The sequence below is a fragment of the Tenrec ecaudatus genome, chromosome 4, assembly GCF_050624435.1.
Source record: "Tenrec ecaudatus isolate mTenEca1 chromosome 4, mTenEca1.hap1, whole genome shotgun sequence".
NCBI lineage: Eukaryota > Metazoa > Chordata > Mammalia > Afrosoricida > Tenrecidae > Tenrec > Tenrec ecaudatus.
The window spans coordinates 90,176,279-90,198,190 of NC_134533.1; the positions used below are offsets into that span (position 1 = coordinate 90,176,279).

The 21,912-nt window shown below is 48.4% G+C and overlaps 1 protein-coding gene across 1 annotated transcript in view; it reads left to right on the forward strand.

Annotated features, from left to right (window-relative positions):
- The window catches only part of FAT3 (FAT atypical cadherin 3), a 745,323-nt gene extending 727,879 nt beyond the window's left edge, over positions 1 to 17,444 (forward strand). The window contains exons 23-26 of the mRNA XM_075546447.1: positions 7,073 to 7,226; positions 9,500 to 10,149; positions 12,139 to 12,252; positions 16,792 to 17,444. Coding sequence (XP_075402562.1) covers positions 7,073 to 7,226; positions 9,500 to 10,149; positions 12,139 to 12,252; positions 16,792 to 17,414 — 1,541 coding nt within the window. The 3' untranslated portion in view covers positions 17,415 to 17,444. The remainder of the gene's footprint in view (positions 1 to 7,072; positions 7,227 to 9,499; positions 10,150 to 12,138; positions 12,253 to 16,791) is intronic.
- The last annotated feature ends 4,468 nt before the right edge of the window (positions 17,445 to 21,912 follow it).

The window sequence follows — 21,912 nt, forward strand, 5'->3', positions numbered from 1 at the left end:
TTGCACAGGTTATCAGAAGATACCAGTCCCTGGGAAAGGACACTGTGCTCAGTAAAGTGAAGGGTCAGCAGAAAAGAGCGAGGCCATCAGGGAGATGGGCTGACACGGTCACTGCAGCAGTGGGCTCAGCCAACAGTGCCTGAGGGTGACACCTGCCATCGAGCAGCGCTTCATTCCGTTAGACGTAGGGTCGCCATGCTCGGGTGCCACCTCGATGGCACCCAACAGCAACAGCAATGCATTCAAGGGTCTCGGCATTTCTCCTGGCACAGACCAAGCCATCGTCCCCTTGTGTGCTCTCCTGCTTGGGCGTTATCTCCCCTCCAGAAAACAAACACTTTTTTTCTATAATATGTTGAGGTTATCCATTGCATTTTACGTTCCTTTCATACTCACAATGCTAAACATTGCTTATAACTAAATAATGCTAGATATAAAGCACAAGTGGAACAAACAATTCCATTATTTCTCTAGCATTATTTAATTATAAAAGAAAAATAAAATGCAGTGGATGATGCAAAAATCTTATTTAAAAGCACTATTGCTTTTTAATAAAAGTTTGTGATTATTTGCTGCATTTTGGAAGGGACCTCTGGGAGTGCAGTGGTTACTCTGGGGCAGCCATCTGCAAGGTCAATAGTTCAAAACCACCAGCCACCCTGTGGGAGAACACTAGGGTTTTTCTACTCCCATTGTTACAGTCTCAGAATCACCAGGCAGTTCTACCTTGTCCTAAAGAGGGAGCTAGGAGTCCGCATAAATTCGCAGGCAGTGAGTTTTATTTCAGTTTAAGTCCTTGGAAAGAGTTGACATGTATTTGAAGGCAGTGAGTTTTATTTGAGTCTAAGTGCTTGGAAAGAGTAGACACCGTATTATAGGATTATCTTCATTATTTAATAGTTACTTGGCTTCCAGCAGGGATGTCTTACACTGTCCAGTCCACTCACTGAAGAACCATGCGTGCAACTGAGAACCTGCCTTCTGACTCGTAGCAAGGAATGAGTTGTAGCTCACTGACAAGTCCAATGTTAATGCAGCCTGGAAGAAATTCATATCCAAGCGTCAGAGAGCCTGGATTTCAGTTCAAGCTTAATCATGTGCTATCTACATGACCTTGACTTAGTCACTTAAGATCTCTGACATCCCATGAAGTCGGGTGTTACCGGAGTCCTCTTCCTTTTCTTCAGGAAGCCCTGGGTGTGCAGTGAGGAGTGAGATCCCCATCGGGCTGTAAACCACAAGGTCAGCACGTTGAAGCCTCAGGAGAAAGACAAAGTTTGAGACTCCCACAAAGACAGACTCTTGGCCTCCCATACGGGCAGTTCTGCTCTGGTTCATAGGGCCACTGTGGGTCAAAATCGACCGCATGGCATGAGGTTTGCTTTGAACTATTGTAATCCTTCCTAGAATCACTGAGAGATTTTAACACACTACAGTGTCAGATCACTTAGTACCCTTATGACGGACTTGATAAATTTTATAATAATTATTCATGGGCCTGGGCCAGGATAGCATGACCACAAACAATACTTTGTGAGAGCAACTTAGTTTTGATTAAAACTTTTTCACAAAAACGGAAGCACTCTTATTTAAAAAACAGAAGGGAAAATACTCTGATGATTTTTTTTAATCCAATTTTTCACTATGTTTACATAAAAGTGCCCCCAAATTTAAAATTCTAAAACCAAAGTTTCTTCCAAAGGCTAGCTCCTTGCTCTGCTCCCGGGATATGAGATTATGAGAACAAAGATCTAGTCTCATAATCTCAAAATAAAAAGTTTGTTCTGTTTTTGAAAGGCAAAGGAATCTAGAGTGGGAGGGTAGGGAAGCCTGGTATTGAACAGACTGCTCAGGACTCTGGGGGCAGACCATCTAGGTTCACTTCTGTGACTAGCAAAAAAAAGCAAATCAACTTCTCTGTGCCTTCATTCCTCCTCCATAAGATGAGAATAATAATCGTATCTCTTTTGTCGGCTTGTTGGAAAAAGTTATTAAGTTAACATATGTAAAGTGTTCCCCACCATCCTGGACATATAATAAAACGTCATAAGAATTACCGTTCAAACAAATTCAAACTCACGGCCCTAGAGGCTGTTCTGACTTATAGGACAGAGTAGAACTGCCCCTTGATTTTCTGCAACTGTGACCCCCTAGGGGAGCAGAAAGCCTCATCTTTCTCCCTGGAGCAGCTGGTGCTTTTGAACTGCCCCAGCCTGAGTCTGATGCCCTGACTGTGCCAGCTCCCGTGGCAGTGCGAGAATTGTCTGTGTGTCTGCAGATGGTGTCTTTCTGTCTCCGTAATCCCCATGCCTGCCACAAGGTCTGTTCTACTGGTGCCCTGGTAAACCAGCCCTCTAAAAGTACAAGCTTTGGTTTCTAGTATTTGCCAATTCCTGTGGCATAAACAGCCCAATTGTAGTCCATGTCAGGTGACCCGGGTTTTAATAACTTGTCCACTGCCTTCTGGAATACTTAAGCGTGGACTCTCCAGCTCCTGTGTGAGCTGGCTACAGCACACCACAGTTTATTACTTAGGCATGCAGTCAGCGTGACTAGATTACTCAGTCACACTGGCGGCTGTATCAAGTGGTACTAGACTTTCCTCAAAAGATCATGAAAATGACAAAATGCAGAATGAGATCTATGCGAGAGAAATAGTGCCCTAAAGTTAGTGCCTTGTCAGTTCCCATTTCCTGAGGCACATCAAACCGTATCTCTGATGATCAATCCTTCTACCATCCTTAGAATCCACTTTCCATGATCCCTCCTTGCCAGCCCTCCCGGTCCTCCTTCCTCCTGACTGACTCCTACTATCGTTTTCTTTAAGAAATGGCAGAGGCTTGCAGAACAGAAGCTAGAAAGGGAGGAGTTCCGCCCCTGTCTCCCCCACATTGCCTTGGACTCCCCATTCTTGAGTTCCGTCCCTCTTGGTCACCGACATGCTCTCCAGAGCCCTGTACTGTGATTTTTCGGGTCCCTCCCTCAGTTCAGAATGGAAAGCCTGAGGCATCCGCACAAGTTACTCTACTACATAGCAAATCAGCCCGTGGAAGGCCAAGCCAGCTGACACAAGCTGCGTTTTCCCCATGGTACCTGCTTTTATCCCTCCTGAGTTCCATCAATGTGAGCAATGTCCCCAATTAGGAAGCGGTAGCCCCATGTCAGCACAATTGGAAACACGTGCATCTCTGGCTACTGCCTCTTGCCCACTGACTTCAGGCGGGCCTTCTTGGGACAGTGTTTGTATCCACAGCAGCCTTTCTTTAGTTCCCTGGCGTTTCATGCCAGAGCCCTTTGTCCCTTTATTTATGTAGGTGTCTCAGCCTCTGCTCCATTTTGCTTCCTGGTACCAGAGAGATTGAGGCTACACAGAACTTTCCCCCTTGAGAACGTAAATATTTCTCTCCCGCCTCAGACCCCTGCCACCTGAAGATGAGTCTGTACCTCTCTGACTTTAAGAACATACACACACACATTCATACTACTCTGTCTAGGGAGTTTTCTATAGGGTGAACTTGGTACTATGTCCATGAGGGCATTTTAATTTATAGATTTCATTAACCTTATATCTTTAGAGATCAATCTAAAAGCTCAACCCCTTGGGGAGCAGACTAAGCAATAATCCTTCCGACGAGAATGCATGTTTACAACATGCAATATTTACAGCAATATTTACAGCAGCTCTTAGAAATGATGGAAGCCTCATTGGTCACATTAAGTAGCTCCACTGTAAAGGTGATTCTAAGCCATAAACCCATAGAAAGCTAAGACCTGGAAAAGAGATGACACTGACATGTTTGAAGGTTGAGACCAATGGAGAAGTAATAAAGCTGACAGAGGCAAGAGAAGCCTGAGGAGCCCACGTTTTATCTGGTTTGGGGGAAAGCGCAGGGATGAACTCTCAAAAGACGCAGGAACTGGGCACTTCTGCAGGGAAGGTGATGAGGGGAAATGATTCATATAGAAAGATGTTCTGGGAGGGTTGAGAGGTCAGATTCCCACCTTCCCTCTGCACAGGCAGGCATGCCATTCCACCCTGCCCTACAAAGCCCAGGAGCTAGAGATGGTGGGAGATGGCCTGGCAGTATGCTGCCCTGTGTGTATGTGTGTTGGGGAGGGCGGGTAGTTTAAAGCAAGTATGTGCTCACTAAATGCTGAGATCCACAGCCCCTCACCTTGACTACAAGACAAAATAGACAAAATGCCAAAGCGACCGTAGAGGACAGGGTAGAGCCACCCTATGAGTTTCGGAGCCTGGAACTCTTTACAGGAGTAGAAAGCCCCATCTTTCTCCCAGTTGGTGGTTTTGAACTGCTGATCTTGCAGTCAGCAAACCAATAGGTAGCCACTATACCACCATAGATAAAGTCATTGCTGAAGAACTTGATCGACTCCACAGTGCTTGCGATCCTCACCTACCTCACTCATTGGCTCAGAACTTGCCACCTCATTTCAAGTTTCCTAGTACCCCGCCCCTCAATGAGAGCCGATCCGCAGGGATTACCAGCAAGTAAGGAAGCCCTCTTAGCTTGCAAGTTACAGACCAACACAAGGACACACAGAAAAGCAACTTAGAAGAAACTAACGGCAGGACACAAGCTGCAAAGGAGTACTGTTAGTCTCCTCAGAGAGATCAGAGAAAGTATTAAACCCACAAAAAAGGAACGAGGTGCTGTAGGCTTTCAAACACAAACCCTCCATGAACAACAAAAAAGGGAGTCCTTTGAAAATGAGAACGTAAATGAAAAACTCAAGGAACCTTTCACCGATCAAGATGATGCATTCGCTCAGAAAGTACAGCACACACACCCAGAGATGGAGAGGAAAGAGGAAAAGGAAATGGAAGTTAAAGAAAGGCACAGAGCTGAGAGCCACGCAAACATTCCACAGAAATGGAAAAGAAAACAAAGGCCGAGAAATGGTCAGTGACATCATTTTAAAAAATATCCCCGAGTTAAAGGACTAAAACTTTAAATTTCCAGAATTGAAAGAATCTACTGAGTACCCAGGACCAGTTAAGAATAGACCCCAAAAGTAGATGGGGTGGGGGGTGGGGGTGCAGATGAGACATCAGAAAATTGAGTGGGAAGAAAAGATCCTTGGAGGTGCCGGACAACAAGAGCAGGTCACCTGACTTGACACTTTTCCAAAGGAACAGATAAGGAAAGTTCAGTTTCCTTCTAAAATTCCTTATCAAAAAACAAACCCTAAGCCTGCCATTGCGTCGCCCAACTCACCGTGAGCCTGTGCAGAGTTTCTGCTGTATGGAAGCAGCAGGTCTCGTGTTTGCCCTGTGGAGTGGCTGGTGCGTTTGAACTGCCGACCCTTCTGGATAAAGATCCGTGTTTATCCGGAGGCGCCGTCATGGAAGGGCGAGAAAGATCTCGTTCCCTTGAGCAGGTCTCACAAAACGACTTGCTATAAATCCTCAGGCAGCCACTATACAGTGAGTTCTAATAAGAAGGGGGGCTAAACCCAGAAACGGGAAGACCTGGATGTACAAGAAGCTGGAGAGCCAAGCCAGAGAACAGCACAGCGATCCATTAAGGGAGGCTTCTCGGGGGTGAAAATGGAGGCACCAGGGACACCTAAACACACAGAGAGCTAGCCAGTGAAGAGTTCGGAGTTGAATTAGCAATGTGCTTAGCTGTCTGTTTCCTCATCGAAGGTATTTTTTGAGGTGGCTCTGGGTACAAACTACCAACCTCTCTGTCAGTGGTGGCGCACTTAACTACTTGTGACACCCAGACACTCGCAATGAACAGTGTCAGTGCATGGCACAGGAGCAAACCCAGACACGGGACAGGTACTACCTCCAGAGAAAAGGCTCGTCGTCTGCCACGTAGCTCTGCGTTAGAGGATGTCTCGTCGTCACAAACGAGGGAAACACGGTCCATTTACGGAAACCTTTGCCAACTGCACTCTTACACTAGATTGCCAGGTGGAGGACAAGAGAAGAGCGTCCTCTTATTGTGGGAACTCAAGGCAGCTAAATTCTACTGTGAAATATAGTGGAGAATCCAAACTAAAATAATTATAAAGCAGCAAAACATCCTGAACAGTAAATACCAAATTACTACAACTGATGCCCAGGTCATTTCTGAGGAGGGACAGAGCGAGGGCAGCCTGCTGGTCTACAAACGAAACCCTTACTACATGCATAGATAGCTTTCATTTTGATTCTTAAGTCCCTTTAAAGGGAGAGAAGGAACTCTTTACTGATTATCCATCCTTTCTCTCATTATGGAAGGCAATACCTTCGGTCTTTGACCCTTACGATAAAATACACCCTCACTGTCATTAAGTCAATAACAACCCGTATCAACTCTGTAGGACACAGTTGGAGTTACCCATGAGGTTACCAAGGCTATACATCTTAACAGGAGCGGAGAGCAGCTACAGGCTTCTAAGGGGCAGCTTTTCAGTTTGCAGCCCACTGCACCACCAGGCCTCCCTTAGAATCTTACTTAGTCCGGTGTTTGCTATTCTTTTCAATGGAGATCTGTCCACCTATTTCCACATGGTGGGTTCGTGAGTAAGAAAAGGGGGAAAGATGGGAAATTGGGCTACAAATAGGGAGGGTGGGGTGAGAGCAGCGTGTCTTCCATTCCTCTGGTGGTATGTCAATCTGAGGTGGAGTGAGTCAACAGATGTCCTGGTTTTTACCTACCTCTTCTCCAGGCGGGGGTTTCCATCTCGACTGAGGAGGAAGGGCACAGGGGATGGGAAAGGAATGGAGTACAAATAGTCAGGACTCTCCCCTGTCTCACACAGTGATAGTGTGGTCCCCGCCAAAGTATCTTCCTTCCTTCTTGGTCTCCACTCCAGAAACCTGTTTCTTGGGCTCGTGGCTTGCCCACTAGCATCCATCTATGTGGTCAATTGGGTAGATTTGTGTGGAACTGAATTGGATCTAGCAGGGGGTCCAAACCGTTCCTTGTAGCAAGGTGTATTCAGAGTTTTAATAAGAAGCCATTTGCTGTCTTTGGTTGACACACTATGTCCCACGCGGGGCTGCCCGAGCGTCCCCAGCGGTGGCATCCGAGGCTCATGAGGTCCTCTGTTTCCCCAGGCTACCAGTGTTCCTGTCTCTCACAGTTCACTGGGAGAAACTGTGAATCTGAGATTACAGCCTGTTTCCCTAACCCATGCCGGAATGGAGGGTCCTGTGACCCAATTGGGAACGCTTTCATCTGCAATTGTAAAGATGGGCTCACGGGAGTCACGTAAGTACACCTGTGCGGTGGTTGTTTTCGCTCTAGGCTGCTTCTTGTTGCAAAGAAAGGAAGTAAAAATACAACTCACTGGGGTAAGATCGTTACCGTTAATGTGGCAGATTAATACAGTTACTATATAAAAAAATAACTCCATGTGACTAAAACATTAACAGGGAGGGATTACTGTGAGAGGTGGGATTGTGAGTGATTTATTTACTTTTTATTCTATATTTTAAAACAATCTAATTAATCTATGTTGTCACTAGGACACCAATTATTTTAGAAGAAGTCATCTTTTTTGCCTAAGATTCCTCAGTATATTTCAGAATATTCCAGTGTGTTTCCAGTCTTTCCCCACCACCCATGGGCTGGGCTCTACCACCCAGCATTTTATTATCATTCTGAGAAGCTAAAACTTACCTTTCCTTTGCAGCTGGGTCTCCCCCCAGCAAATGAAAATGTGAGCTAGATAAAAGGGGAATGTTCTCAGGTCTTCAGAAACCACCACTTTGAACCATCCTTGATCTCTTAGGGTTGTATTTAATTTTAGCCAACTTTGAATCATTAGATGCAATTTGAGTAATAAAGCTGCATTTATTTTTAAGTAACTCTGTAATTCTGACTAATTTCCAGCTGACCTCATTTCATTCTGTTCAATTTAAGGAAGCTTGACTATCCTGTAGAAGGTGGATGGTCAAAAAACCCAAAAATCTAGTAATGGATGTAGGGAAAACACGAGGAGGAACGGAAAAGGGCCAGGTTCTCAAATAATGCCCAGCCAAGAAAGCACAGGGCCTTAATGTTTGCCTTAGGATTATGCTCAAAGCAAGTATTTAAATAGCATGAATTGCTTTACAGGGAATAAGACTGATGTAATTATTTCATTGGAAGGCTTTTTTCATTGTCCCCTGTTATGTCATTCGCGTTGACTTGTAGCATAAGCATAGGATGCAGAAGAAAGGTGGATATGTAGCCCTCATCCCACCCATCTATCCCTGCTCCCCCACCCCCAGCTTCCCAGACAGACCAAAAATGACTATAACCATTATGATAGCTACCACTGGACAAGAATGTCACAACCCAAGCTATCTTCTGCCTCTGTGGTTCACAGCTGTTTATCTGCCATCATGTAGTCCTCAAAGCTCTGAGAACTAAACGGACGTGGGTTAAGTTGGTGAAAACGCTTGGCCCAAGTGACTCGGAAGCTAGTTATCATTTTTTTTCCCTCATTGTGCTACATTTCACTGTAGAGACGCTGTCATCAGAAACACGGTATGGGTGATTATGGGCTCCTCTGCCTGCCCAGCAGCCCTGTTGGTATAGTGGTTAGCGTGCTCGGCTACTAACCAAAGGGTGAGTGGTTTGAACCCACCAGCTGCTCTGTTGGAGGAGTAAAGAAGTATGGCCTTGGAAACCCTGCCGGCAGTTCTGCTCTGCCCTGCCATGAGTCAGAAGCCACTCAAGGGCCGTGGCTAGTTCCTTTTGCTTGGTTTTATTTAGCAGGACCAAGGACACTGGCTAGTGAACATGGTACAGGCTTGGCTGCAAACCCACACACTAGGTTTGAGTGTACCCAGACGAACCTCGGAAGAAAGGCCAGGCCATCACAGTCAGCTTTCAAAAGAATCTACCATTGAAACTCCCTGTGCAGTTCTACGCTGACTCACGTGGGTCACCGTGTGTCCGAATCAACTTAAGAGTGTACAGATACAGACAGCAGCCCGAGGGTGGCTGGGGAGTTGCCTAATAAAAGAGAGGCATTCCAAAACCTTTGTAAAATTGCACAATTTTTATTTTTTAAATTTTATTAATCATTTCATGGCGGGGGTGCGGGGGCTCTTACAAATCTCATGACGACCCATCATCCAATTGCATTAAGCACACTTGCACATATGTTGCCGCCAACCTTTCCAAAACATTTTCTTTCTACTTGAGCCCAGGGTATCAGCTCCTCTTTTTCCCCACCCTCCCGCCTTCATGAATCCTTGATCAATGACATGTAAAAAACTTGCACGTTTTTAGTTTCGAAACACATCCGAGTTTGTAGACCTCTTCAGCAGCGTGCTGTTCTTTCCCTGCCCCCTCCCGCTCTGGTTGAATCGGACCAACGGGAAGGGCCAAGAGTGAAGCAGCCTAAGTAAGTCAGGATGGTGACTGGCGCCATGGGTGGGCCCGCACCTTCCCCTCCCCAGCCCCGAGCCCCGAGCCCCGAGCCCCGAGCCTGGGGGGCGAGGAGCCCGTGCCCGCAGGTCCCGTGTGTGAGACGCGCTTTGTGGCCGTAGGTGTGAAGAGGACGTCAACGAGTGCGAGCGGGAGGAGTGTGAGAACGGAGGCGCCTGCGTCAACCTGTTCGGCTCCTTCCTATGCAACTGCACGCCGGGCTACGTGGGCCAGTACTGCGGGCTGCGCCCCGTGGTAGTGCCCGACATCCAGGCGGGCCACTCCTACGTGGGCAAGGAGGAGCTGATCGGCATCGCCGTGGTCCTCTTCGTCATCTTCATCCTCATCGTCCTCTTCATCGTCTTCCGCAAGAAGGTCTTCCGGAAGAACTACTCGCGGAACAACATCACGCTGGTGCAGGACCCCGCCACGGCCGCCCTGCTCAACAAGAGCAATGGCATCCCCTTCCGGAACCTGCGCAGCGACGGCCGCAATGTCTACCAGGAGGTGGGGCCGCCGCAGGTCCCCGTGCGCCCCATGGCCTACACGCCCTGCTTCCAGAGCGACTCCAGGAGCAACCTGGATAAGATTGTGGACGGGCTGGGGGGCGAGCACCAGGAGATGACCACCTTCCACCCAGAGTCCCCCCGCATCCTGACGGCCAGGCGGGGTGTGGTCGTGTGCAGCGTCGCCCCCAACCTGCCAGCCGTGTCCCCCTGCCGGTCGGACTGCGATTCCATCCGGAAGAACGGCTGGGATGCAGGAACTGACAGTGAGTAGGCCCTGGCGTGCCCTCAATTCCATCTACTGGTGTTCCCTGGGACGGGCCTGGCGCGCGCAGCTCCCCAGGGCGGGCCCTGTCTTCATCTTCTCATCAGCAAAGGTGTCATAATGTGCCCAAGGCCACGCAATCCGTCGAAGCAGTCAGTGCCCATCCCAGGTCTATGCAACCCAAAGGCCCCCTCTTCCCTCCAGTGTTGCTCTGAGCTGGTGACTCAGGCCACAGAGGCACCTACAGAAAGCAGATTCTGGGAGGAGAGTGTTTCTATTCGGAGTGACGATTGGAAGAGAGCAGAGGCCCGTCTGAGCTGAACCAGGCTGGATTATCAAAGGTCTGAGGGAACACAAGCCGTTCTGCTGGGCTGGAGTTCAGAGTCCCTGTAACAAGCGTGTGAAGCCCGGGGCGAGCGGCTTCTCTGTCCTAGGTACAGGGAAGAGCTGCAGGTGCATAGGCCCTGGGTAGACAGGGAGCACAGAGACAAGTCAGTGCAGTGGGAGGCTGGTGAGAGCGCGAGCGAATGAGTTTCAAGACCAGGTTCCCAGTGAGTTCATTCCTCCCTCAAGTGATCTGCAGAATGGTTCTTCACTCCAGTCTTGCCAGTCCGGTAGCTCGTAGGAAAGCGCCTTTTTGTTTCTCCGAGGAAGAAGAGTTTTGACTTAGAGGAGGAGTGGGGAGAGGAGCTTTATGCCAGGTATCACATGCTCAAGAGGGTTCCTTCTTCACCCCACCCCTCTCTTTGTGCTGAGTGCCCCCCACACCTTGTCCTTTTGTGAAGCATAGCTTCATGTCCTCTGCTCTCTGGCTCCAGGGAGGTGGGTTTCTCCCTGGCGCCTCTCGGCACTTACAGCAGTTGTTTATCCCACTCTCCATTTTGCTGTGGTTTCAGTATCCGACAGCAGACCCCGAGCCACGGCCCTAGCTGCTGACATCACCCTCTGTGGCCTCAGAGAACTAGTGTGTCCTTAATCATGAGCCTGCTCCGCTTTACCGCCAGCTTATGTGATGCTTTGAGGCTCTCCCAGGCAGTCCTTCCTTCCCTGCTCTCTGCTCACCCCCCACCTCACTCCCATCCCTGCTTTACAATGCGGCAGTTTTGTTTCCAGAATCTGAATCAGGGTCAGGCCCAAACTCCAATCCCTGCCCACCCTCAACAAGTTTTGCTGGGTTTTCATAAAATACATTCCCTTCTTTGTTAAGCAAGATAGAGTCAGCTGGCAAGACGATCTCTGAGTGACTCATTCATTTTTCACTTGACAACCTCAAGATACCGGCTGTTTTATTGTTTCCTTTAGTCCATCAACTAAGAAAGTGAGAGAGAGCCAGAAAGGGCACGCGAGAGATATTGTGTGTGTGTGTGTGTGTGTGTTGGCGTTGTTCAGGCTGTGTATGTACCAGCAACGGGACAGCAAGTGTGTGCACAAGTGCACACCCATACTGCTGACTGCCCCGCTGCAGTACATGGTCATTCCCAAAACTAAGGCGACACTGCCCCCTAAAGGACCAAGCTGAAAACTCCACTCACCCTCCAGAGAAATTAGGATCAATGTAATGGCATCTTTGCCTATAAAATATTTATGCCCCTATTTTTAAAGTAATCTCCTTTAACCTGGTGTTGACACCACATCGGTGGGTGTAAATGATTTAAATTAACTCTGAATGGCAACGAGCAGCCACCTCATCCTCCATTCTCCTGTTCCATCACTTGGCTTTGGGGGATGAAGGGCGGGGCAGCAGGGGAGACAGCTACTTTCCACTGTCAGCTATTTAGAAGCTCATTTACCATGGGTTAAGGTCTTCGAATCCATAATGTAAATCACTCGATTGACAGCTCTTTGCCCCCAATGACACAATCAATTTTCCATTGTGGAGTTAAATTCATTTCTCTGAGCCAATGAAAGAGCCCAGAGACATGAACTCTGGAGGGGCCGGGCTGCAGGTTTGCACAAGGTAACCAGTGTCCTTTCTTCCCTCTCCGCCAAGACAAAGGGGTTGACGACTCCGGAGAAGTAACGTGCTTTTCAGGCAGTAATAAAGGCAGCAACTCGGAGGTTCAGTCCCTCAGCTCCTTCCAGTCGGATTCTGGGGATGACAACGGTAAGAAGTCAACGGATTTGCCTCATGGGGTTGGCCCTGGCTTCCTGCGTGGGCAGGCAGTGGTGGGGACGATGGTGATAGAAGCAGCTTAGATTTGCATCTGCTAATGAGGATTGTAAGCACATTCACCAGCTTTTGTAATGGACTCTGTTAACCTCCAGTGAGCCCCACTTCTGAAAGTAATACTAGGAGCAGGCCCCCCCACCCATGCTGCTCCCAGGATAGAGGGCATTTGCTCCCTAGTAATTAGTACGCTTTGATTTGGTTCACAATGTTGTGAACCCACGCCACACAATGCTCTCTAGCGCACTCACTGCCGTCAAGTCCCATACAGGACAGAGTAGACCTGCTCCTGTGGGTTTCAATTTCTATAACTCCACTGGAGTAGAAAGGCCCATCTTTCTCCTCTCTGGCAAGCAGAGCACTGCATTTCTTTGTTTAATTTGACTGGTGATCTCTACCCTCTTCGTGCCCAGCTTAATGGCATTAGACATTAGATGCCTCCTTCCCACATGAGTGGCATTGTCACTATCAGTCCATTGAATCCCCCTTATCATCCTTTAGAAACCCTGGTGGTGTGGTGGTTATGTATTGGGCAGTTTGAAACCACCAGCCAACCTCTCCACAGGAGAGAGACGGGGCTTTCTGTTCTCGTCAACCATCTCAGAAACTCACAGGGGCAGTTCTACCCTGCGCTATGGAGTCGCTGACAGTCACATCGACTTGATAGCAGTGAGTTTGAGTTGAGTGTCATCCTTCAAAGAAATCCCAGCAGTGAGGTGGGTTCTTTGTTGGGCTACTAACTGTAAGGTCAGCAGTTTGAACCCACCAGCTGCTCCGCAGGGACAAAATGAGGTGTTTGCCCCATGAAAGATCGACAGCTTCATAGGGTCGCTCTGAGTCAGGATGGACTCGGTGCATTGGATTTGGTTTGCTTCTTGGGTTACCATCCTTTCAAGCTCCTTAGGTGGCTCACACAGCTAAGTACTTGGCTACTAAATGACAGGTTGGTGGCGGTTCTAAGCCACTCAGAAGTACCTCGGAAGGAAGACGTGGCAACCTGCTTCCAAATAGTCACAGCCAGGAAAGGAAAGCCCACTTCTTGTCTGAAACTCGTGAGGTCGTCATGAGTTGGAATCAACTGAGCAGCAACTGTTTCATCCTTTGGTGACATGGGCCTCCCAAGAATCTATGCCACTGTAGATCAGCTCCATAGAAAGATGCACACTCACCCAGAATGTTGCAGGCAAGTCCATGTGGTCGTGGGTCTCCTTGATATGCCAAAACCGCTCCCTCTACCACTGGAGAATCTCCTTGAAGGGAGAAGGTGCTAAGGATGGATTGGGTCCTTTGAGCTGAGGAACCAGCTTTGGGAGATGTGTTGGTCTCTCCAGAAGTGGTCAGAAACCCTAAGAGAGTGCTAATGATAATTCCAAGTAGCCATCCACAGAGGCAAGCAGCCTCGCCTCAGCCTGTCCACTTGCTTAGCTTCTCATTCATCGGTGAAAAGCAACATTTGGATGCTTACTCACTTCTGTAATCATTTACCCCATAAACCCTTGCTGAGTTTTGCCTGTGTACAAAACCCAGTGCTGGGCACGGGGAATTCAACATGAAAACGACATTGCCCTTGCCCCCGCAGCCAGTGAGTTCTGAGACCCTAGTTTCAATTAGACAAGTAAAATCACTCTACCTTTGCAATTCCCTTTGCCCCTAAATCTCATCCCGTTTCTTCCCCAACACTTGGTATCCTGAGAGGTGCAGAAACCTCAAAAGCTTCCATGTCTCTTACTGCTGGGAAAATAAACCGTACAACCGTGGATTTCTTCTGATCATTTCCTATATTGGGAAAATGGCCCACCTCCAGATCTCTGGGCTTCCTCTGTGCTGAGGGTTTTTCACATCTTCAGCCAGAAGAGAATATGTAGCTGATTTGCATTTGATGTAGAAGCAACCAAGAGCAGATAGATTCCAAGGTCCAGGCATGAGCCCCAGCAATGACGCCAGCAATGACCATTCTCATGGCCTCTGTGGTGCATGGCGTGAAGGTCACATACTTCACCTTCCATGCTAGCTTTCTCGCGGGTCTCAAGCAGAGCAGATGGGGTTGGGAATTTTCAGCAAATTGCTTTTCATCCTCATCGCCCCCGCACAAGCTGCTCGTATCAGGTGCTTGTTGCTGTGTGACATTCGGTTGACTTTGACTCATAGCACCCCTATAGGACAGGATAAAATTGCCCCATTGGGTGTCTGAGGCTCACTGCCACATCTTTCGTCCTTGGCGTGGAGGTGGGGTCAAACCACCGACCTTTCAGTTAGCTGCTGAGCACTTAACCCCTACACCACCAGGTCACCCACGTACCGGTTGCTGTCCGGTTCACTCTGGCCCATGGATGTGGTCGATTAGAACTGAGATCCGTACATAGTTTTTGTGGCTGTGACCTTTCAGAAGTCACTCACCAACTCCTTCTTTAGGCTCGCTTGGATGGGTTCAAACGGCCAAACTTGCCATTATGCATCCACATTTAACCATCCATGCCACCCACGGAGCCCCGAGGCAATCCATATAGACCATAGACATCTTCCTCCCGACTGTACCTATTTGAGAGATTAAGTGCTGACTTCCATCCACAGTTGGGCCCAGACGTGGGAGCTGGGTCTTGGATCATGTGAGGCTATCGGGGAGTATGTAAGTGTGCGAAGTTGTCAATCTTACAAAGGTCATCCTTTGCCACCCACATTGGAAATTAGTTTGGAGCATCATGGCAGACCGCAAATCAGTATCCCTGAGAACAGCAAGGTCTCCTGAACACCTGTGCGAGTTGCTGATGAGAAATCAGCATGAGCGTGATGGCCCCACTGTCTTCCATTGGATCACTTCATTCAGTCTGAATGTATGACTCAGAAACCCCTATTAATCATGCCTCTCAGGGTGACTGACCCTCATTCTGCTATCATTTTCCTTCCATTCCAAGACTTCCTGGGACCCCTGAGATAAAGATGCTGGTTGCCACATTGCCTAATGATAGGCTTGGGGGACAGTGTGGATGTTTGTGTGGTATGTCGTTGTTGTTGCTGCTGCTGTTCAAAGATGTGAACGTATGTTTAAAATACACAACTAACCTGAAGCTGTCCTTCCCCTCCCTCTCGCCCGCTTTTCCTGACCACAAGCATCCATAGTGACCGTCATTCAGCTTGTCAACAATGTAGTTGACAATATAGAGAATGAAGGTATTTACTGTTTTTCTTCCATGTTTTTTGTCTAAACAAGTGGAATTTTTCATTCCTTATTACTTTGGCCTGAGGGCCTGTGGGGCTGTGGGGTGGGGTGGGGTTGTTAATCAGGAGACACAAAGGGGAGAATTAAACAGGTGATTTCAAAGGAGATGCTGGGTGTGTATTGATTATCATGAATTTTTAAATATTTCTAAAACCACTAGTTCTTACTTCTTTGAATATTAGAGTGCTCTATTTTTTAAAATCCTTTCCAAGAGAAGAAGACCCAGTTGGTTGGAGTGCAGATTAATACTAACTTCATGCTCACCAGACATCTCCTTGTTGAGCACCCTACTGTAACTGCTCCTCGTTCATGGTTACAATGGCCCAAGCGTTGCTCTTAATCAGGCAGCATGTATTAGTTCCTTAATGAGGCTACAACCTTTATAGATGGCTTTGTCTCTTTATTTCCCATGTAACAATGGAGAGTGTTTTGAAAGATAGGGATTGGTTTGGTCATAGCCCATAGACTTTTCATTGCATGTGTTTGTTTTGTTGTTTATCTGTTAGTTGGACTAACTAACTAGTTAGCGTATCTAAAATGCTCCCCTCTATCCATACTCTTTACATGGCTTGACTTGTCAGTTTCACTTTTCACTTTGTATTTAAACAGTGTCTGTCATGGATCAAGGACAGAACTACAACCGAGGTGATTCCTCCACGACCCTGACATAACTTTCTGTTTGTGCATTTTGATTCGCCCAGGCTGTTCTTACCCTCTCCTCCCCGGGCGGGCGGCCCTTTCTGAGCTCTCAGACCTGCATTTTGCATGCTCTAGGTGTCCTTTGTGCTCAGTACCAGGGGGGAAACCTCACCACAGATCTTCCCCCAGCCTGCGTGTGACTCCTCCACTTGCCTGCAAACCTCCCCTCCCCCCCTGCCCCTCTGCCTTCCGCGGTCCACGGTCCATCTGGGGCATATCTGTCCACGAGCATGCTGGCTCTGCGTGAGGGTGCTAGGGAGGAAAGGTCGGGTGGATCCCCTAGCACTCAGTGCCTCAGTGCCCCGGTGCTAGGGGTCTCCCATGGCATGGCTTAGGGTGAGGCTCTGCAGCAACCAGACACCTCTCCCGGAGCTAGCTGCCCGCACCTTTCCCCCCTGCCTGTGGGAGAGGCCCTTCAAAGGCGCATGCGGATGGCGCTGGCTTCTGACTGTCTGCTGGCAGGTTAGGACCTGCATGTCAGGTGCCTTCTGGGCTCCTCTCCCAGCCCCGCCCCAGCCCCAGCCTGGAGGAAGCTAACTGTCTTGGCGTTTCCCTCGCAGCCTATCACTGGGATACATCCGACTGGATGCCCGGAGCCCGCCTGTCCGACATAGAGGAGGTGCCCACGCACGAGAACCAGGACGGAGGCTCCGCACATCAGGGCGGCCCCCGGGAGCTGGAGAGCGATTACTACCTGGGCGGCTACGACATCGACAGCGAATACCCACCCCCCCATGAAGAAGAGTTCTTGAGTCAGGACCAGCTGCCCCCTCCCCTGCCGGAGGACTTCGCAGACCAGTACGAGGCGCTGCCGCCCTCGCAGCCTGTCTCGCTGGCTGGCACCCTGAGCCCAGGCTGCAGGAGGCGGCCGCAGTTCCACCCCAGCCAGTATCTCCCTCCTCACCCGTTCCCCAACGAAACGGACTTGGTGGGCCCACCTGCCGCCTGTGAATTTAGTACTTTTGCGGTGAACTTGAACCAGGGATCCGAGGCTGCGAGGCCGGCAGACGGCGTGTCTTTGTCCTTGCACAATTCCAGAGGCACCTCGTCCTCGGATGTGTCGGCCACCTGCGGCTTTGACGAGTCCGAAGTGGCCATGAGCGACTATGAAAGCGTGGGGGAGCTCAGCCTCGCCAGCCTCCACATTCCATTCATCGAGACTCAGCACCAGACCCAGGTGTAGGGGACCACGGCCCGGTGCTCCGCGCTGTTTGTTATCGCAACGTCCAGGGAGATGGGCTGGGCGTCCGTCCGTCGGTCCGTCGGTCTCAATGGAGAGGAAGTGCCGCGGTCTGGAGCGAGAAGGAAAGAACACTATTTTCCGCTAGGAACTTCTTCCCCAGGGACGCTGGCACAATCCAGCTCGATTCCAATTGGGTGGACATGAAGGGCTCAGAAATTGTTTCTGAGGGGTGACTGAGAAGCCTGGCAGCACCTCCCTACCTCCAAGGCCAAGAAGGCACACCAAGTTTTTAGAAGGCAGTCGGTGATTTCACCCGCTGAGTTACCTGGTGGCTCCTTGGTGGCTTTGTGCAGTATCGTGCCCTGGGGCGGCCTGCAGTATTCTGAACTGGCAACAATCAACGGGGCACTGTTGCATGGGAAGTGGGGCGGGGAGTGGAAAGGGTAGCTATGATGGTTGGAAAGCTAGTGTGTTAGGTAAAAGACAAGAGGAACAAAAATAAAATATTAAGCCAACAAGAAAATGGGCTGAAGCCTTTAAATTCAACACTATTTTTTTTAAAATAAGCTGCCCAATTTTCAGCTATAAAATTAGGCTTGGGTGACATGTTGACTATGCTCAAATATTTCTGTTTGTTTGCTTGTTTTCAGCATCCAATGTAATGTTGCTGGGTTTTATGATCTCTGAGAAAGGTGAGGCATTTGCATGCCTTTCTGAGGGCTGGAGAGAAGGATCATGTGGTCCGGGCATTAGAAAGAATGTGATTATCTGGTTTGGTTTCATTAAAAATTCCTGACGACCGCTGCAATGCGAGCATTGTGACAGAAATTGGCCTTTGTTCTGAGACCCAGAAAATGAATAAAGAGAGGCAGGGAAAAGGATATCTGCTCTCTTAAATGAGAACCGTTTCGAAGATGAAGCAGAATTCACAAATTCCGAAAAATACATATATGATGCTTTGCAAGTTTTTTTTTTTTCAGGCTGGGTAATCATAATTCTTGATAATGCCGGTAAAAGGTGCTTTTTATTCTAAATTGTTAGCATCGTCACTCTAAATGCAATGATGGTTTGGAAAAGGAAAGTCGTGTCGTTGTTGTACGTACATGGGGACAGTGTGTGTGTCGGGGCTTCCTTTGAAGATGGGCTTGCACTCCATCGGGCTGCTCTTGAGGAAGACTGCGGTGAAGGTCTCAGGATATGGACCATGTGGAAAACCCTGCCCCCGAGGCGGAACTTCTCATTTCTCTGGCCCTCTCTGAGGTTAGAGAAACACCAAATGCCATAATTTTACTCCGGTTTAGTTGACTTTATTTTGCTACTACCATTTATAATCCCGTGAAACAGAACTGTGCTTTCTAAAAGCAGTATTTTGTGATAATTTTTCCGACCTAAGCCCAACTGGAAGACTCTGTAATGTTGAATTATTCTCTGGGCTTCTCCTCTATTCTGACCTGCATGTTGGGGCCACGAATTTCTAAAATCGAAAGGAGAATTGTTCCACAGGAAATAAAGTTACACAAAACTTGGAGCCGGAGGGTTGAGTGAAAGACTTGCCTCTCTTGCTTCAGTCTCCGTGTGGCTGCGGGTGCAGGGGCCATGGCAAAGGAATGCATATTTGCACTATTGTTTAATGAGCAAATCTCTGTGTCCACAGTCTCAGATGACATATGGCATTGGTGTGTAAACCGTCTTGTCCCCAGTCTGCCAATCATCCACTCAGACATATTTTCACTTATGTCAACTGCACCTTCTCCTTCTGTGTTAGTGCTTCCGAGCCATGCTTCAGGAAATTGCCCCCTTTGTTCCCAAGCTTCCTGCGGAAGTGGACTCACCTGACAGGTTTCCAGGCTCTCTCTTCTTCCTGTCTCTTCCTCAAACCACCTCACCGTGGAATTATCCACACTGCAGTCTGGAAATAAAGGGATTTCACTAAGTCTGCTCTAGAGACGAAAGTCTTGGCTGTATTTTCTTACGTCAGAAGCACATTTGCAAGCATCATGGGGGAAATGACAAAGCAATGCTCTAAAACAGACTCCTGGTCACATTGGAAGAACGCAATAGCCGAGAAACCATCAAAGTAAAACCAACAACCCACCCTCGCCCCAGGAACTATTAGACGGAGATTAATGGGGACCAGTCGTCACTGCTTACGCAGCAGCTCTGGGGAGAATGCCTGAGTGACGCCGCAGTGAGGGAATAAATAGATCCTATGCAGCTGTGAACCCACTGAAGGAAACTCGGCCCACTCCTCGCTCTGACCTAGATAGCATACCCCTTCCCTCAGAATATCTTCCTCCTGATTTTCTGCAGAGTAGCTAAAAGCAAACCAGACAGGCACATGTTATATTTGGACTCATTATCTTTAAACACATAATATCTCTTCACTTTTTTTCTCCCACCCTAGGAAATTTAGATTTCTCTATAGAGTAAGAACTGGTTTGTTTGTCCCCAGGCCAAGATGGGCTGAGGGGTGGTAGGGGGGAGGGGATTGGGGAGAGGTGCATGCGGACTCGAAGAGCTCAAGAGGAACTGACGTGCTGCTCGCTCAGGACCCCTACAAGCTGCCCAGAGAGGGGAAGAAATGTGGCCACCGTTGCACAGGAAGTTATGTGACCCAACGGGAATGGGAACCCACTCCTTACAGAAATATTCTTTCTGTAGAACACGCCAGTCACCGCTAAACGACCTTGAGCATGGTATCACCTGCTTCTGCAGCTAGCCATCCGCCATTCCTGCTGTGGAGTATGCTAAGAAAGGAGACTCCTGGAGAATATTTCTTGGGCAGCCTTATGATCTGATGGTCCCTCTCAGGCCCATGGGACAGATAGATGTCACAACTTTCTGTAGAGAAACATGACTTTGACCAAGCGATTTTTTATTAATAGCGTGAAATGATCCTTACACAACTGAATGCACACCATTTAAACCTTGTGCGAAAACTTTGATTTTCACATTGCCGAGTGGGTCCATTTTTGTTTGACTCTTTTTCCTCCAGCTCAGTCTTCCTTTGGCCAGTCCTTACCCTGCCACCCTAATGGGTCATGTGGGCATTCCTTCAAGCCTGTTCTTGTGAATTAGGTGGAAATGTACAGAGCAAATCCATGTTCCAGTCCACAGTTTATCCCTGTCTTGTTTCCTGTTTCTGATGGCAATGCCTATGATGCAGTATCACCTCTCTCACTTCCCCTTGGGAGTTCCCATTTCCATTCCTCTTCCTTCCCTTCCCCTTCCTGCTTTCTGAGCTTTGTCCTTGGGCGGATGCTGCCCTTTGATGCCAAATGATCAATCATTCTGAGGCGTGGGTATCTCCCTGGTATTATGATGCACAGTACAGTCCTCACTGTGGTTTGGGTGAAATCTGAGCCATGGGGTGGGTTCATTTCTCATCTTGAAAAATAACTAACGGCCCTGGTCTCTGGGTTCCACCAGTCTCTATTCGACCAGTAAACTCGGTCGTGTTTATGATTTGGAGTCTTGTTCCACAATTTGCTTCCCATGGGAAATATTTAAGCCAATCTTTGTGTCTTCGTGTTTCTAACATATACTACCTCCTGGGAGCCAGTTTTCCATCCCCTGTTGGAGGCACTTTACCTGCATTGCACACGCCCTGGTTAGCCTGAGGATAGGTGGTTTGTTGGTCTTTGTCACGGCATAAGTAGGAGTCAGAGTAGTCAGAGATGAATGAAAATAGTTGCCTGCTTTCGTCCCTTTACTCTCTTTGGCTGCTAGGTCCCTTCCACGCCAGCTTTCAGCGTACCCATGAAATGCCAACCTAGAAGACTTGGCAACGTGAGTTGATCAGAAAGCCACTGTGAAGGGCCAGAGAGGGAACTGATAATGCATTCCTGAACATTACCTTGAACTACCCTTTGGAATTATCAGCACAGCCTGGGGGGGAAAAAGCAACTGAAACATTCATTCTGTTGACCCCTCTTTCTTCTTTCCAAACCACCCAACCCGCTGCTCCCCACTAATGCTGTGTCTACACAATCAAAGTCAGGGAAACTGAGTTGATTAGGGTGAATCACTTTGAAGACCCAGAAAACCCTTTCATCTGAAATCATTCAGGAAGATCCAGTGTTTGTTGTGCATGGATTGTCTAGATGATTGTCGCCTCTTCATTCCGCTGCCCGCTGCCCATCTTGCTCAGGTGGCTGGGCTCTCATGTTTCCGGTTTTCCATTTCACACCATGGGAGAGGGAGCTATGAAGAGACATCGCCTCTGTACTGTCGTTCTGTGTGGTCTGTAAGAAGGTAGTCCTGTATTTTCCGCTGGTTTGTGTCCTGCAACTGCACATTATTCTGATGAAGATCCACAAAATCTTCAAACGACTAGCTGTGGAATTCAGGGGCTTAAAGTCGCCATTTGTGGGTTTGTCACCAGTTAATATTTAGCCAGCTGGCTAAGAGCCAGGAAAAGAATGAGATATTTCTTTCCTTATGTAATAATGAAAAGCAATAATTACAAGTATGTAATATTACACAAAGGCCATAATTA